Here is an 18,192-nt window from a genome sequence, read left to right on the forward strand (position 1 = left end):
ATACAAGCATAGAAATGTATTTGTTGCAGTTAGAACCCTCTACTGGTGATGTTAAAACTATGCACACGGACTTCATAGAAATGTTAAGATTATTGATTTGAACAACTTCCTTCGGTGCTGTTTTTGTGTTGCTCGTTTCTACGTAACTACCGGGGGGGAAGGGTTTAGTGCAATGTTTGGCGATGTAGTGCCAAAATGATGGAAAGTCTGCTACAAAAGTTGTAGCAAAATCTTCTTACCTTCATATTTATTTGTATTCCTGTAATTTTATCGCTCTTTGAGCCCAAGGCCATTGTGACGTCATGTGCCGCGTTTGCGCAATTGTTTAGTGACGTCACATGTGCAATTGTGACGTTGTAGTGTGATAGGTACACGTATACGGTGTAATTGATATTATATATAACAGAGTAATAAAGTATTCGGCAATGTATAACCTCGTGAGATTGTGAAATATACTCTGTTTTGTATTTGGGGCAACCCCTAACATGACACACTAATAACAAACTATTTACAACAAGTTAAATTCTTGTTCAGTCGGGCAACAAATTTTCGTCGACAATGATGTCATCAAATTCGTCATTCAAGTCGGTTCGTTGCCTGGCAGCGGTTTTCGGTCGTTCTGCGCTCGGGCCAAGTGGATCGCTGTAAGAAGCGTCCACGTTTTGTCGAGAATTTTGATCGATTTCCGATAATTCGGAAATTACTCTCCGCTGTCTTGCCGATCCACCACCACCACTGGCGCTGTTGCTGCGACTTGAACTATCTGCACTCCCTGAGAAAAAAGTGTCACGTGATTACAAATAAACAATATACCGGAGACATACAACAATATACCGGAGAAATGCACCCACCAGTATTGAGAGGTTTTCCACGTTTTGTTGCACTTTCAGCTCTTTGCAACTTCATCTCTTGAGTTTTTTCAGCTTTCCTTAGTTTGTTTGCATATTCCTAAAAAAAGTTATTTATTTAAATTTCCATGCCTTCATTATGTTAGATTAGAGCTAACCTGAAGCTCTGCAGTCAAACCCAGATCAGAACACAAGCGGTTGAGGTATTTGAGGCACTCAACATTATCAGGAAACCTTGTGTGGATTTGCTTGTATTTATCAAATGCCCCCTGGTAGTTCCCACTTCTTCTGTAGCAACTTGCAACCATCAAATGCCAACGTACTTCATTTGGTTGAATAACAGCAGCTCTTTCGTAGTATTTAATTGCTTTTTCAGAAAACTGTGAGTTTACGTAATAAGCACCCAACCAGTTTACATTGCCGATATCAGCAGGGAACAGACGGTAGGCATCGTTGCGATACGCAAATGCTTGTGATTGTTCACCACCATCATCTCGTTCACAAATGTCAGCCATTCGAACCAACACATTTGCATCTAAAAATTAAACTTTTATTCGAGTTTAAACTACAAAAGACTATTTTGATGTTATAAATGTCCAACGTTAATGGTTAAACAAATACTTTTTGACATGATTTGAGCAGAAAGCACCTGTATGTGTTACACCACTGCATTGCATCAACCATTCCATCGCTTGCGTCCAATCCTCCATCATCTCATATAGAATAGAAATCTGCAGCATCACTTGTGAGTTGTTCCGGACAATATTGTGCAGTTTTGTGAAGCAATCCAACGCTTGATCCAAGTTGTTCAATTTTTTATGCAGAAGACCAAGGTTGTACAAAGCTTCATGGCATGTTGAATCATTCTCCAATGCTTCTTTATACAACATTATTGCACTTTCAGGTTCACCCTCGACGTACAAGCAATTAGCCTTATTAGTAAGTGAAGATGCATTAAAACGATCAGCTTTAACTGCAGCATCAGCATATCGCCGAGCGTTGTCAAAGTTCCCTTGAAGAAAATAAATGAATGACAGGTTTGTTGCTGCCTGCGACTTCACTTGTGTGTCTTTCTTTTCAAAGGTTTTCAAAATGCTTACTGCCTGGCTAAAATCTCTTTCTTTCAAGTAGAGTAAGGCCTTGTGAATTTCAAGGTCATTTGCAAGATCGTGGTATGAGGATGATTTGACTTGCTCAATGCACCAATCAAATCCCTCAGAAAATGTTGCCTCAATTGCAGGGGCGATGACTTTGGCTGCCGTGAGTATGCATCTTTCTGCAATTAGTTTCCTTTTCCTTTCTAACTGTCGAAGGCTGTCATTCTTTATTGCATCAAGAAAAATATTTTCCTGTGTGTTTTCTGTTGTCACATTGTACTTGTCTTCATCATCAATGCCAAGGTTTACCGAGAGTAGTTTTAAGAATGACTTTTCCATCTTATCTCGATCCCCAAGAGCAAAATAGCACAAAATGAGATTAAGGCCACTTTGGAAGTCTGGCTTCTCATTCATAATGTGCTCATATGACGTAACTGCATCGTTATACTGGCCCATTTTCACAAACACTGCTCCAATGTTTTGCATAATTCTTATCCGAATTTCCTTATGTGTGTTGGGAACTTGATCAAGGGACATTCTGTAGTATTTAATTGCCTTTGTCAAATTTCCTTGTTTAAAGTAAATATTTCCCATATTGACTTTAATTCTACCAGAAAGCTGAAACATTTTGTTTTTGACAATCACGTTGTAAGTATTCAGTGCCTCTGGGTACATTTCATTGGCTTCATATTGACATGCAAGATTAAATAAAACAGAATAGGTGAGATCTGGGCTTATACCTTCACTTAAACCAGCTTGTTCTCTTTGACGAACCAGCTGTCTTTCCTTTTTTCCCGCTTCTTTTGCTTTTTCTGTTGCAGTGACAAAGTCACCTTGACTGTTGGCAATTGCACTTTGTTCAATAAGTTCACTAATGTTGCGTTCCATGGCCTTTATTTTGTCTTCAGGAGAATTTTCTTCCATCGTTTCAAGGCTAGGAACAGCACCAGATATTCCACGACTTGCCTGATTAAGGGGGTCAAAAACACCCCCACCAATTACATTCCTTTTGTTTGAAGAAAACCCGGCCCCACTAACTGAAGTCATGGGTCTTGGACCCACTTCACCGTCTATTGGAACACGGCCCATTGAGGAAGACAAATTTTGTCTAAAACTTCCTGTTGGAGGTGGTTTCGCTCCAGCACCTCGTAACATTGTCATCGGCGGCCGACGACCATGACTAGTTTTAACTGCGTTTATGAACCCCTCGTCTTCACCAATATTGGTTGTATCAAACATGGGATTGTATTCGTTAAACCCCGAGTACATATCGTCACTTTCATCTTCTGTAGCCAGCCGAACGTTCGACAATCCAGCCATTGCAAAATCGAAAAAATTATGTTAGTTTGTCTGTGTCCTAAGTTCCTAACTGTCCGTCCTATTAGCACATTGAATATTGATATATAGTATTTGGTAAATTACTCACAGAACAGAATTGCCTGATTTACTGCGAGCTCGGGTTGTCTTTGTGATCTTTTTTCCGCCTTAAACCAAATCTTAAAACAGAAGTTTTACCAGCTAATGTTCATGGCAACCATTCAAACAATTTTTCGTTTAGGAATTTAGCACTAGATTATATCCTATGTATCAGAGTCATGTTTTTTTTACGGACCACAACCAGGTTAATTGTAATGTTAATTGTAAGGGGAATTTTAAAAAAATCGTATTTTACTTTCATTTGCAAGCAAGAAAATATGGTTATTTTATTTTTTTGTTTTTAGTTTAAAGGTTTTTAGTGGTTATGGCGGTGACAAAGTAAAAGCTCAAACTTCATCCACAAACACTATGCAGCAGGTGTATGTTAACAAACTTTGTTTACTTTGAAAACATGTTGAAGTGAAGTATATTATTTTTCTGGGTAAAAATTTTTCTTCGCTAAAAGCAGCGGTTAAATTGTATGTTTCGTCTAAAATTTGGATTTTTGTAAAATAGTAAATTAAAAAAAAATATTTTACAGAACTACAGTAAGTATAGATTGTTTATTACGCTGTTTGTTCAGGAAATATACGAATATACATCGGTAACGAAACTTCAGTAGACTTTCCTCTTCGTTTGGCTTGGCATAGAAATCATACATGTACAAATCGGAAGATACTTTTACACCGGGTCACAAAGTTTTTACCAAACTTGATCCGCATACAAGCCTATGTAACATAGAAATCTGTGCGAATGGTAACACTACGATTCCGTGTAGTATTTCAACTCAAATATATAATAAAAAATAACAGATGGTGGCCCTGTTCACACCTAATCATTAAAATTCGCACAGATTACTGTTTTACACATATTTATATGTGGATCAAGTTTGGAAAAAACTTTGTGACCCGGTGTAGTAGCATTTTCCATACAAATCAAGCAGTTGGAACAAATCGTCACTAACTCGAAACCTTTTTGAATTTTTTCTGCAAAAAAGGCTAAAATTAAAATATTTGTTTTGCAGAGTGCTGGTTTTCCTCACTTACTTCTACTTAGAAGAAATTCACGCAACTGTATGCATGAAAATATAGCATGCATGCCTGCATTGGTCCACATGGGGTTCTGCATTTGTTTTTCACTGGATCTATTTGAAAACATTCACATCAAATACAAATTATGTTTTACAGATTTTCATCACTCAAAAATATTCAACTTACTGTAGCAATATCTCCCCCCTCCTACAAAGGGCTTTCTACAAACGCATGTAAACCGAGAACCTCCGATCCATTGACATCTCGCCGCACGGTGGCAGGGACGATTACATTTTGAATCTCGGTCATTCTGTGGTTGTGGAGGCAGTGTGGTTGTGGAGGCGGCCTGGCTGGTTTCCACAGTTACTTGGCGTATCCGCACTGAAAATGAAAGGATTGTTTGTTATTAACTTCTATTGGCCATAAATCAGCTAACTGTTTCCACATCAGTACCCGGTGTGCACGCATTTCCATCTCCGCTGTATCCAGTCTTGCATTCACACACGTACCGATCATCCAGTTTTACGCAATCGGCGTTGTCATGACAATTTGGGTTGCATTCGGATGGTTTCGGAATGTTGTCGGTGATAGAAGTGAGTGCTATAAAGTGAAACTTTATCAATCATAACTTTGAGGGTTGTTTACTTGTTACTCACAAATACAATTCAATCCGTTGCCAACGAATCCCGCCACACACTGGCAAGTTCCTTCATTGCAAAAAGCATTTTCCCCACACGGTCCGCAACCTCCTACCGGTGGCGTTGGATTTTCCACTAAGAGAATATAAAGTCGGTTTCAATGTTTTTGACGCAGAAAGCTACAAAAATCTGTTCGTAATGAATTTTGGGAAACTTACGCGAGCAAGTTTCGATGCCGTCACCGTCAAATCCCAGCCTACAAACGCATTGTGAGAAACCTATTGTCGACCTCAGGCACAGAGCTTGTGAATGACATGGTTGACTGCATTCATTAGATATCGCTGGAACAAAAGCAAAGCACTAAATTACATTGGATTTCTATCCAGAGTACAAATTTTTGCCGCAAGCTGGCATTTAACTTTTCCTACCAACGCAAAATTCCCCGTCTCCGTAGTACATGTCCATACACTGGCACACTGCAGCGCCCTCTGGCGAGAAAACGCAGGTAGCTGTCGGAGCGCAAGGTGTCACACAGACCGGTATTGCTTGCTGGATTTCTGCATGGGGGCAAATGTTTTTATTAGTTTCATCTTGCATTCGATAAGTCGCGTACAGCGTGATGATATTACGTACTTTTACATTGTAGTCCGTCTCCAGTGTAGCCAGTGTTGCACGTGCAACCGTAAATTCCACTCCTGCTTTTTCCACATGCCGCATTAATGTCACAAGAGGGCGCGCATGTTGCCACTTGGGGTGCCACTGTTGTTGCTGAAATTTATAGAAATCATAGCACAAAGATAATTTGTGAAACAATGGGCTTAGTTATGATTTGGATTCTTTTATAAAATACCCACGTTTGCAAAGTCCACCGTCCCTCTCAAACCCGAACGCGCAAGCACAAAAATAATTTCTGTCAAAATCCCTGACGCATAACGCGTTTGGGCCACATGGTGTCGCACATCTGCTAATTGGTGTTGTTGGCGGGAAAATTTGTTCATTCCTTCGAGCTGCAAATATTAACAATATATAAAGTGTGGTGACGTCATAGTTATATGAGGTGAACCCTTACCGATGCATCTGAGTCCATTTCCAGAGAATCCTGCTTTGCATCGGCAACCGTAACCGCCTCCACTTATTAAATAACAATCAGCATTCACAGCACAACGTTGGCAAACAAGCAATGGATCTTCCGTGGGCGGCGGTTGAACGATCGCTAATTTCAGAAAAATATTTTAATCTTTTATATGATAGATGAAGGGGATTATCCGTTTACCTTCACACGTCAAACCATCCCCTGTATAACCTTCTTTGCATCGACACACGTTGCTAGGAGACGTCGATATGACATAACAATCAGCGTTGACGTCACATGCCGGGACACAGGTTAGTGATCTACTCTTCAGCTGCCCTGTAAATTGAAATTGGTGAAAACCTTTATTATTTTTGTACAAAACAAACATTTTTGAATGAAAGTTTGCGAAAAAAATAAACAGAGAAGTTTTTATGAAACCTAGGTTGTTACGCCCAAAAAACTTGCCAATGAGGACCCTGGGAAATTTTTATTCGTTAATATTTCCACCATTAAAGGAAATTGGCCTACTAAGCGATCGAAGTGAAAAAATAACAACATGACGAGAATTAATCCGAAAATAGTTACATGCCCACTGGCACCAGGTGCCAAACACCGCAGGACACCGGTCATTATCCAATCAAATTACGCCTTTGCTATCATGCAGTCCCTTTTTTCTCATCGTTTCTCTCGTTTTTTGAAAGGAGAGATGCCCAGATTCAGGAGAAACTTCTAATCCACTAACACCTACTTACATAGTTTACAAAACACTTTACTTTCTTACATGGTTACAACGGACAAACTAGTTGTTGTGGAAAAATCATCAAATAGAAACAAACAAACAATAATTTCAAGTGCTTGCTTGCCGGTATCTTTATTTAGAATAGCCAGCGTAACAAGCACAACTCAAGTGGAGGTTTTATATTCTATAATATTTCCGTTTTTTTTTACTGTGACGTATTTTGTTATAACGTTTAAGTGGGGGGGGGAGGGGGGGGGAGATTTACCGCTAAATCAATTTTACGACTTTTGTGACAAATTACAACAGGCGGGGATTCCCCGCAGCTTTGATGTTGTATCTCGTTTCGTCGAGGTCCGTGTGCCCTGGGGGTGCAATTCGCATGAGCGCACAGTGTTGACACGGTAACTGTGTATTTGTAAACCAATAAAATTTATCTGCATGCTTAAAATGATCCATAATTCTACTGTTCAAAACGACTATTTACATTGTTACGTCACAGTGTTTTACCTCTGTTGCCGGTTAAGGAAAAGATGCTCCTCCAGAATATATAATCCTTCAACAACATTTCGTTAATGTTCAGGCTGCCTAGCAACGCCGTCGATGACGTAACAAAGCACATTAGAAACAGACAATAAACAGTTCTTGAAGATCCCATATTTGGAGTTTTTTTCCAACTTAAATTAAAAATATATATGTGGGTATAAATTCAGCAAACCTTGCCACCACCTTAACACTGTGCCACCTTAACACTGTGCTGCCACATTAACCCTGTGTCATACACACCTTGTATCTCCACATTAACCCTGTGTCATGCACACCTTGTGTCTCCACACTCAACTAGTGTCACACTGACCGACGGCAAAATGTTTTATTGTCCCGCCACTTCTTCTTCCCTTCTGACGTCACAAACGTGTTTGGGTCACGTGAAATGCTCTAAGCTACAACAAGTAGCATCATGTTTGTGGGGCATGATGTCCCGTGTTAACGTGAATCTTTACAATGCAAATAAGCATATTTGTGAAATAACTTAGTATTCCAACATTTGCTTTGGTGGAATTGCTGCTGGTAGATTCCAATAAACCGTTTATCCCGTGAAAGAATTTCCACAGAGGAAATTTTTTATTCTGTTTGTCGCTTGTGACAATTTAGTTCGTGACCCTCGAAGCAAATCAACTTGTAATAACCGCACGAAATTCTACAACCTTCATCGGTGTTCCGTGTTGCGCGTGCGCCATGTTAACCTCACCGAGCCGCATTTACATTTAAACTAACGTTTTCTGTCCAACTTTAGGCAGGGCCAAAATTCGTGATCTGTTAACCGGATAAGTTTGTATCAGACAAAACCCGTTTATGACGTAACAACTATGTTATATTTGCTCTACTCCTTTGTCTGCGCAACACAGCATCGACATATTTGTATATTTTTGTATTTCGACGAAGTCAAAAAGTTCTTGTGTTTCATTGAAAATCCCCCCCCCACCCCCCTCACATACGTCACGTCCCAGATTGTTTGATTGCTGACAGGTTTAATTCACTTCACGATAAACATGTTGGCATTTATAAATATGGGTGCAACACATTAGTCTTTGATTTAATGTACGACAAGATGTTAGAAAAAGATTTACCCGAACATCAGCATTTTGTTTCTAATTATTCTCTGTTATTGTTATACCAACGATCTTTTCAGTTTAGTGTTTTTTGCAAAACCGACTTTTTACCTTAAAGCTTCTTATTTATTAAATTATCGCCGGGCAAAGTCTGTCATTGACCCTTTACCACTGGGCGGTCACGCTGTAATCATTTCCCATTCACAAATTTTCCGCCTAATTTAGATGTCATTGTTTATGTTTAAAATAATACCAAATTAATTTGCTTGAAACAGTTTATAAACATTCATTTCACTTCAGACAAACTTTTAAAACTTCATTGATTTATTTGAGTTTGGGAATTATACGATTTGATTCTCTTGAAGTTTCGAACTTTGTTGTCAATGTTTATAAATCATACTTTCTTAAATGGTTGCAGCCACCGTTTTGACCTAATGTATTTCATCAGTGCAGCTATGGTGTGACTTACAACGATCTAATTACCAATAAAGACTTCCACTTTGTGGTGACTACACAGCCACCATTAACCATTGGGTACCAAACTAGGTGTAACCCACCGGAAACCAAAAAAGGTGGAAACACTGTGGCCAAGCAAAAGCTAAACCTGCTGTGCAGTCAGGTTCCGCGTCACAAAAATTCATGTATAAGCAATTATGTTTTTTATGGCAGGCAAGGTCACTTTTTCGACCTGACAGTTTTTATTAGTGCAGCTATGATGACTGGCAACGTTCTCGTCAGCTCAACAACAGGTGAGGGGAAACCCAATCTTCAAATGTAGTTTTAATTTTGTTACCAAGGTAACCGTGTACCTTGCCCGACCTGAGTTTCATCTTCGCAAGTTATCACCATGACAACCTGTCAAACAATGACGTTCAACGTTCTATCAGCCCACGTACCTTAGTACGTGTATAAAGATGCGATATGAAATCATGGTGTTAATTTATTTACCCAACAACGTTCAGCAGGTCATACATAGGCGCGGACACGTCCGGAATTTTAATTACAAAAATTTACTGTTTTTTTCTCGTGTGAAATGCCATGCAGTTGCGTGGATGACAAGTTTTTGTGTCGATTACTTGAAAAAAAACGACATTTTTTAATAAAGCTCTAAATCGTGATTGTCATAAACGTTTGGTAGCGGTTCCAATAATCGTGCGTTTGTTGCATCACAAAGAGAAGCGCGATTCTAAGAAATTCAATCGCGCCACTTGTTCCCAAAACTTCAAAGAAGAAGAAATGAAAATATTTCCTCTCAGAAACATCTGCCAGTAATCACCCCTCACTGCCCGCAACGACACGAACTCTCAGCGGCTTCAAACCTGGCCCAAAACCTAAATCAGTTTTAATCACATGTTTGGTCCAGCTGACGAGTTGCGCATTAAGGTGTGGAGGGAATTTCCACAACAATCAATGCCTGGTGGCAAGCAAGAATTAAATTAAACAGACGACATTATTTTAAGAACGAGTTTGACCGTTGGTTGAAGAGGGCCGACAGCCACGGGAGTGAATATTCTCATACTTACTAACGAGTGACGTACAAGGGTAAACATGCCGGAACCAAACCATTACAGAGAAGACAAAGGAAACAAAATGCTTCTGTTTACTTTGACACCAACGTCAAGAGCAAAACAAAAGCAATGCCATGTTTTTAGCGTTTTCCTCTTGCTGCCTATAAGTGGGTTCGTTTAACATAAGAGCTGCTGCACTTGGCGGAATTCACACAAACACTAACATTCCCCACCCGAATAAACTTGCAGCTAAGGTTTTGTTTGTTTGATTTATTACGTATATACACATGTGACAGTGAGCCAACAACCTAATGACTCTGTTTTACTTAACCATTATCTTTATGTACGTTTTTGCCCGAGGGTTATTGGTTAACTACAAAACAATTGATGACCTTTGATTACTTTCCGGCAACTCATTAAATACTGGCGCCCCCACTTTAAGTGAAGCCGTTCAACTGTTGACCGCACATCACGTGGAAACTTATCATATTTACAACCTGGAGAAACATAAAAAGACCATGACCCGGCCACGATTCATACAGTGTTTAAATATGTAAAAATATTCAAGCTTCTGTTTGGATTCCGTCCTAGGGTTTTGGACATTCTCTTGGTGTCGCTGATGTGAGAGGTGGCTCAGGTCTGTGTTGAACATCAAGAAATACTTAATATTTCTCACCAAAAGCTTTGTACCAGCTTTGTGGCTTCTATTTTATATAACATGTTGATATTCAAATTTATTCCTAAACATTATTTTTGTCGCACACCAAGGTAAAGGAAGATATTTTGTAAAACTCTTTTTCACTTTCACCAACTTACTTTCCATCTTTGTCCATTTTTCTGTAGTTTTTACCAAACTGTTCGCAAAGCACACAGAAATTGGCGTAAGTAACGCCATCCGAACCACAAACTGGTCTCCTTTCTCGTGTACAAGCACCGTCCAGCATCTCACAGGTACAGTCCCTCTAACAACACGGAAGTTACGTCAGCGTGTAACTATGTACTGGTTATGACATCACAGTTCCCAATGATCTTTACCTCTTGGGTTCCAAATGAAATTTTTGTTCCCTTTAAGTTAGGAAACTCGTTGCAGATTTCATTCACTGCGAAATATCAAAGTGAGCACAAAATAAAATAGTACGAATACGTTAAGAATAGCTTTATCTAATTCCTATGCATAGGACAGAACCCTCAGGAAGGGAATCACCTTAACATGGGCCCGGAACCCTACGGGAGGGAATAGCCATAGCTTGGGCCCGAAACCCTACGGGGGGAATAGCCTTAACATGGACCTGGAACCCTAAAGGAGAGAATAGCCTTAACATGGCCCTGGAACCCTACGGAAGGGAATAGCCCTAACATGGGCCCCAATGCCGCCCGCTTGTAGATTAAAAAACATTCCAAATAATTTCTGTGCCGGAACATTCCAAGCTTTTGAACAACCGGAAGTTTGTTTTGGCCATTTTCCTACAAATGTGTCTCTACATCGACACCTAACGGTATAAAACAAACATTGCTTCACAGATTTTAATACAATCAACGTAATACTAATTGTTACGTAACTGATTGTTTTGCAACTGATTGTTTATAAGTTTTGGTTTTCCAACATTTCTGCCCTAATATTTATCAAAACTCTCTGCTGGTAAATACGCCAAGTCGTTTTTCTACTTGAAGCGAAAATGTTAATAAAAAACATAATTTGTAACCCCTCTAAAATATCAGACCAGCTACGTCATTGTTTCGTCACAAAGCTCATACACTAACCTTCGTTTTCCGTGGCGTAAATCGCTGTTGTCATGACACAAAACAATACCAGGCAGATATTCATTTTATTCTTCAAGTTCTTTGTTTCAACCAATATTAGAAAAACTATCTGTTAAACCTAAAGTTAAATATATCAAACATTTCATGATGATCATTTGTGTAACCTGCATTATATTCAGAACCTACCAACTGGCAGTACCAGTAAAATCCGTTTGTTCGACCATAAAAGCTGACACAAATGGAGCGAACACGTTCGCACTCCGTAACACTATGGTGGTGACGTCAGTGCTGTACAGGAAATTGTGGCTGTTGAGTCATAATGGCGATACAATGCGTTGATGCATCGACTTTGTCGTGGAGGGTGTTACGTACAAGGAAGGGTTACTACCAGGAAAAGTTGATGCTATATATATATATATATAGTGGATATTGTTTACCAAGTATTTCTTGTGTTGGACTGAACTTTGTGTACTTTCTCCCTTCGCTTTACGTGAAGGAACGGATGAACATGCTGACGAAGATAACTTTACACACAAATTTCTTTGATGCATACAAATTCAATTGACGCTTTTTACTTGATGACTTTGCACCAAATCTACATGCTGTCAAGAGTGATACATTCTACTTCTTTTTTTAGCAAACAACGTCTCGCGTGTGACGAAACACGCGATGATTCAATCCTTTTATTTCGTCACACATTGGCGATGCGCAAATAACAAAGCCAGGCCAGAGTGCAAATCTGATTGACCCCAAATGTTCCCCAGTTTATTTGGCAACTGATTTAAGTAATAGTGATTTCAATTGCAAGGAAAAATAGACCGAACAAAAATTATTGTAACATACACCCAATTGCAATACAATGTTGATTGTCACGTAAAAACACCATAAAAACATTTGTGAAACGTGTTGTATGTAATTAGAATCAGTTGCAATGGTAAATGTGAAGTACCTTGTGTAAGCTACAGACAGATGACCACTGTTTTGACCTAAAAGGTCTCATCAGTGCAGCTGGTAAAGTACCTTGTCCAATATTCACTAGAATTGTCTTTGTACAAGCACAATCTAACGTTTAAACAGATACAGTGTATTACGCTGGCTAACCACATGTAATGCCACATATACTAATGATATTAAAGGGTATTTTAGTATTGCGTGTATATTGTTACGCCATAAACCAATTTGATACAAAACTCTACACATTGTCTAACACAACCAATGGAACTTATACAAATCTCATATAATCTTATGTATACCGTGTTCAACATGGAAAAGTTTTGAAAGCTTTTTATAAGTTTAATAAAAACGTACACAACACAATTTTACTTTAAATGTTTTAGAAGAATTGGACGAATGTAAAAAACTTTGCTAATGAAAATAAAATTTTCAAATAATTTCTTTACGAATGTTTTTTTTGTCACAGCCAAATTCTACGTAATCGTTCGTGACGTCGTCGGGGCTACTTTCAATTCTTGCCCACGTCATTCGATCGGTAGTAAAGTGTACTCCAGTACGCCCTCTAGCGTCTACCGATATAGCGCCACCAGAACCGCCGACGCGCGCGTTCATTTTGTTCAGTGCCTTTTCTGTGGCGGCCTCTGGTGTTGAACCTGAATAAGAAATCATTATCAACTGACAAGTTGACAAGGGGATATTGTGAGGTAATAATTACCAGCTTCCACGTAGCAAGCAATTGATTTAGCGAGGTTCACCTTCATTATAGATTCTCCGTGTCCAGTGGTTGATACAGCCACTTCAAAACACAACAGATTAATTCGCGAATCCAATGATGTTACCTTTGTCAAGGTCACCTTGAATTAATCTGCAAAATCTTTGTCAACACGTTTATGACGTCACAACTGAGTTAAATGTCATGTAAACGTTTTGCTGCTTACGCTCATCATTCTAACCCTAAGGTATTACCTAAAGGCATTTCGAATCTCAAACACGTTTAAAATATTCTGTTGAAATCACCTGATTCATTGTCTGCGAACCCTCCAGCGCCCACTATCGGCGAGTCAGAAACACGGCCAACTTGCTGCGCAGTGATGCCTCCAGTGGACGTTGCACATGCCAGGTTGCCATAGCAATCCAACGCCACTGCCCCAACAGTGTCATGACCGCTACGAATGTAATGATCTAAATAAGCAACGCAAAAGTTTGATGACGTCATACTTACGTATTAGTGTTGAACAGTCCATCAACCGCTTTTGTGTATTTGTTGAAATTTTTCAATTCAGCTTTCACGTGATCAGTGACGAAATAATCGATGTCTTCTTCTGGAAGATTATGAATTCGCGCCATTTTTAAACCTGCCTCCCCGGCCAATAGACAATGGGGACTCTGTGACGAAATAAATACGAGGACATGATAAATAAACAGTAAAAGCGTAATAATGGAAATATTGAAATACAAACCTCGTCTAGGATTATTTTAGCAACCTGCACCGGATTCCGAACGCGTTGTATGCAAAGCACCCCCCCAACGTCACATGTATCACCACGCATTACCAGCGCGTGCATTTCCACGTCACCAGCCTCGTTCAACACAGAGCCTCGACCTGCGGTGAAAAAAGTTGCGGTAAAAAAGAGTAAAGTTGACTTATCTTGGGGGTAAAGTTGACTTATCTTGGGGGTAAAGTTGACTTATCTTGGGGGTAAAGTTGACTTATCTTGGGAGTAAAGTTGACTTATCTTGGGAGTAAAGTTGACTTATCTTGGGAGTAAAGTTGACTTATTTTGGGGGTAAAGTTGACTTATTTTGGGGGTAAAGTTGACTTATCTTGGGAGTAAAGTTGACTTATCTTGGGGGTAAAGTTGACTTATCTTGGGGGTAAAGTTGACTTATTTTGGGGGTAAAGTTGACTTATCTTGGGGGTAAAGTTGACTTATCTTGGGGGTAAAGTTGACTTATCTTGGGGGTAAAGTTGACTTATCTTGGGAGTAAAGTTGACTTATCTTGGGGGTAAAGTTGACTTATCTTGGGAGTAAAGTTGACTTATTTTGGGGGTAAAGTTGACTTATCTTGGGGGTAAAGTTGACTTATCTTGGGAGTAAAGTTGACTTATTTTGGGGGTAAAGTTGACTTATTTGGGGAGTAAAGTTGACTTATCTTGGGAGTAAAGTTGACTTATTTTGGGAGTAAAGTTGACTTATCTTGGGGGTAAAGTTGACTTATCTTGGGGGTAAAGTTGACTTATCTTGGGGGTAAAGTTGACTTATCTTGGGGGTAAAGTTGACTTATCTTGGGAGTAAAGTTGACTTATTTTGGGGGTAAAGTTGACTTATCTTGGGAGTAAAGTTGACTTATCTTGGGAGTAAAGTTGACTTATTTTGGGGGTAAAGTTGACTTATCTTGGGGGTAAAGTTGACTTATCTTGGGAGTAAAGTTGACTTATCTTGGGAGTAAAGTTGACTTATTTTGGGGGTAAAGTTGACTTATCTTGGGGGTAAAGTTGACTTATCTTGGGAGTAAAGTTGACTTATCTTGGGAGTAAAGTTGACTTATTTTGGGGGTAAAGTTGACTTATCTTGGGGGTAAAGTTGACTTATCTTGGGGGTAAAGTTGACTTATCTTGGGAGTAAAGTTGACTTATCTTGGGAGTAAAGTTGACTTATCTTGGGGGTAAAGTTGACTTATCTTGGGGGTAAAGTTGACTTATCTTGGGAGTAAAGTTGACTTATCTTGGGGGTAAATATTGTAAGGAAAGAAACTTTTTTTGCAGTACCTCGTATTGTTTTTAAATAGTTGTGTTTTGGCAAAATCAACCAGGAACATTATGCGTTAGCTATACAGAGGTCACTTTTTTAATTTAAAGATTCTATCTTTGCTTCGCTGCAGTGTTTTAAGCTTAATACAATTTCGTTCGGGTATTGAATTCAAAACCTCTTGAATTCAATACCCGAACGAAATTGTATTAAGCTTAAAAGCAAATATAAGGTTTGCAAATGACTTGGCAGACCACTCTATATGAAACAGGGTACTTGTGTTCTTGATTTTACAGAGCCATCACATCGAAAGTTGCCTCTACAAATTTCTTCTGATATTTTACAGCGCTTTCAGTTTTTGGGGCTTTTTAACAAATGTGATTGCCGAATTTCATTTCAACAAATTTTGCGCACTTTATTGATATATCGATTCAGAAGTGATATTTTTTCAACATTGTAAGAATTTCATGTAAACTTGAAGGTTGAATCGTTTACCAGGTTGAGGAGAACAGTTACATAGTATAGAAATCAGTTTCCAATTTCATGGAATGCAAGTCCATGTAAATCTACACCGTTGGCAAATAAATTTACGTCATTTCTGAAATTGCCCATGTTGTCCACATCACGGCTGCTGTGTAGCAACACGTCAGGTACATAATTCTACACTTGGAAACATGTCAAATTTCATGGGTTGCACGTTTGCAGGAATATAATTCCTAAACGTTGTAATTTGGGTCGTGCTATATGAGCTTATTACTCTATTGTTTCCAAATACCTGCATCGAACATTGGGTCGTCTTCTAGACTCGAAACAGCCTTCACCACGGCGTCGATACAATTCCCGCCGCTTTTTAACACTCTGTTACGTCACAATAAACAGTAAATAATCGAGAAACGTTTCGCTATTTCTAACCCTGTACGTACTTATAACCTTCAATAGCTGCTAATTTCGCACCCTGCTCCGATGCTTCTATCATATTTTCAGGAATTTTCCACGCTCCGCCGTGGACCACGATAACAGGTCTATGGGATTTTACCATTCCGTTCATAGTTACGTCACAATAACCTACTTGTACGTCACTGTAGCAACAAACATTCTAAAATTTGTATTTTAATTCACTTTCTGGTTGGAAATTAAGTTCGATTTACAAAAAAAGTTTTAAACCAATTTTGAATCTTTACCGCTCTTATAATGTGTTACGCTTGAATGATTCTCCGACATGTGACGCCAAACTATATGTTCATTTGTTGTGTGATAGAGAATTCAAGGGCAATCATCTTATCTGAAATTCATGCGTTTCCGTTCAAATACAACTATCAGAATAATATGCATGTAAACTTCGCACTTAAAACATCTGCATTCACTCCCATGTACATTTGTAAAATTTACCACACTTTCAATTGTTAATTGATAAACGACAGTAAGTATTTCCAACTTTAAGCACACCTGAGCTAAACACAACTCCAAATTACCAAAATAACCTCCAGCAGGGTACCTTCTACTACTGAAGCAACCTTTGCGCCAACCATCTGCTAACAAATCCAACGAACCTTCACATTTGACTTGTTCGCTGATGCAATGTCTCGAATTCCTAGCAAGTGGGCGTGGCGCTTTTACAAGGGGCGTTTCCACCAATCAAAACGCACCATTTAAAACTACCCTCAGCGACCGGCTGCCCGCGACGAAACATTACCCTCCTTTTACAATGCAAAACTTTTTACAGGCGGGCGAACAATAGTTACTTGGAATAGTTGTACTTGGAATAGTTGTTTAATGTTGTTTGCTTACGGATGCTGGAAACACGTCTCTGTTTAAATTACATTTGAATTTAAGTTGGGTACAAGCATTGGTTTACAAAGGTCAAGTTTAAGTACCATTGATCCAACACTTTTTATACTTAAACTTCCAACAGATTATTGTACAACATTGAACCAAGCAAGAAATTTTTCCAAACCAGAAAATGTGCACATATATATTAACCACATGATGAAACTGTATCCTGGAATCGACTGTTTCCTGTTGAAATAGCTGAAGTGACTTTATACACTGATTGACTCATATGTTAGGTTGGTTGCATTATTATCAAAAGCGCTATATCAGCGCTGTCTCCAATACTACTAGCATGACATATTAAAATCTCCCTATGAAATTGCCTGCACATTAACATACCACTCACCATCTGCATTAACTGCACCAACCACAAGCATTATTCCGCAAACACCTGCTAAGTCATATGTTTATAATTTTTAAAGAACATTTAGTACAGGTGTGACCTCTAAAAATTGCTGGCAATAATTTAATTCCCGCCCATATTTCCAGCCAATCGCGTAGTAATCAATACAATCTCTCCCAAGCTTTAAAGGACAATGCGTGTTTATTACGCAATAGACCGTTACCGATCGGTCATGTGGTTTAAAAGTAGCACTCAAACTTGTTAACAAACTCTCGCAAAGCACGTTTATACTATAACATACGCTACTAACTCTTAACAACTGAATCGACCTAATTGAATATACACACGACGTATTTTCGCGTTTATGATGTCACAATACATGCATGATACGTAACATCCGGAAGGTTGGTCTCATTTGCAGACACGCCATTCACTGAGTGATAATTAAAAGGATACAAATAATGTTCAACGATTGTAGTACCGATGATGAACCCAGTTAGTGTTCGAAACGTTTACTAATGAATAACAGCATTTTAGCTTTGGCTTTCATTTTCAAATGTTCAACGATTTTGCACAAAATGTGTAAAAAATCAGTCAG

The 18,192-nt window shown here is 39.0% G+C and overlaps 4 protein-coding genes across 4 annotated transcripts; all 4 read right to left on the reverse strand.

The window, feature by feature from the left end:
- Positions 1-516: 516 nt before the first annotated feature.
- On the reverse strand, positions 517-3,442 carry LOC145902351 (intraflagellar transport protein 88 homolog). Its single transcript, XM_082990285.1, has 4 exons — positions 1,498-3,442; positions 1,007-1,383; positions 852-948; positions 517-772 (listed from the first exon to the last, which is right to left on the reverse strand). The coding sequence occupies exons 1-4, from the start codon at positions 3,263-3,265 to the stop codon at positions 531-533; spliced, it is 2,484 nt and encodes an 827-aa protein (XP_082846411.1). The 5' UTR covers positions 3,266-3,442; the 3' UTR covers positions 517-530.
- A 965-nt stretch (positions 3,443-4,407) lies between these two features.
- On the reverse strand, positions 4,408-7,510 carry LOC145903515 (uncharacterized). The gene is made up of 11 exons (XM_082991599.1): positions 7,349-7,510; positions 6,304-6,438; positions 6,100-6,243; positions 5,885-6,037; positions 5,664-5,798; positions 5,459-5,587; positions 5,249-5,371; positions 5,049-5,165; positions 4,846-4,992; positions 4,579-4,773; positions 4,408-4,505 (listed from the first exon to the last, which is right to left on the reverse strand). The coding sequence occupies exons 1-11, from the start codon at positions 7,494-7,496 to the stop codon at positions 4,414-4,416; spliced, it is 1,518 nt and encodes a 505-aa protein (XP_082847725.1). The 5' UTR covers positions 7,497-7,510; the 3' UTR covers positions 4,408-4,413.
- A 2,711-nt stretch (positions 7,511-10,221) lies between these two features.
- LOC145903582 (ovomucoid-like) lies at positions 10,222-11,990 on the reverse strand. Its single transcript, XM_082991677.1, has 5 exons — positions 11,904-11,990; positions 11,718-11,835; positions 10,992-11,056; positions 10,773-10,918; positions 10,222-10,595 (listed from the first exon to the last, which is right to left on the reverse strand). Exons 2-5 carry the CDS (start codon positions 11,779-11,781, stop codon positions 10,544-10,546), a joined length of 327 nt encoding a protein of 108 aa, XP_082847803.1. The 5' UTR covers positions 11,782-11,835; positions 11,904-11,990; the 3' UTR covers positions 10,222-10,543.
- A 465-nt stretch (positions 11,991-12,455) lies between these two features.
- LOC145902088 (isoaspartyl peptidase/L-asparaginase-like) lies at positions 12,456-17,003 on the reverse strand. Its single transcript, XM_082989946.1, has 9 exons — positions 16,868-17,003; positions 16,603-16,703; positions 16,345-16,500; positions 16,197-16,279; positions 14,132-14,274; positions 13,894-14,057; positions 13,689-13,837; positions 13,387-13,467; positions 12,456-13,324 (listed from the first exon to the last, which is right to left on the reverse strand). The coding sequence occupies exons 3-9, from the start codon at positions 16,467-16,469 to the stop codon at positions 13,101-13,103; spliced, it is 969 nt and encodes a 322-aa protein (XP_082846072.1). The 5' UTR covers positions 16,470-16,500; positions 16,603-16,703; positions 16,868-17,003; the 3' UTR covers positions 12,456-13,100.
- Positions 17,004-18,192: the final 1,189 nt, after the last annotated feature.

The sequence above is a fragment of the Ascidia mentula genome, chromosome 5 (genome assembly GCF_947561715.1).
Source record: "Ascidia mentula chromosome 5, kaAscMent1.1, whole genome shotgun sequence".
Lineage (NCBI taxonomy): Eukaryota > Metazoa > Chordata > Ascidiacea > Phlebobranchia > Ascidiidae > Ascidia > Ascidia mentula.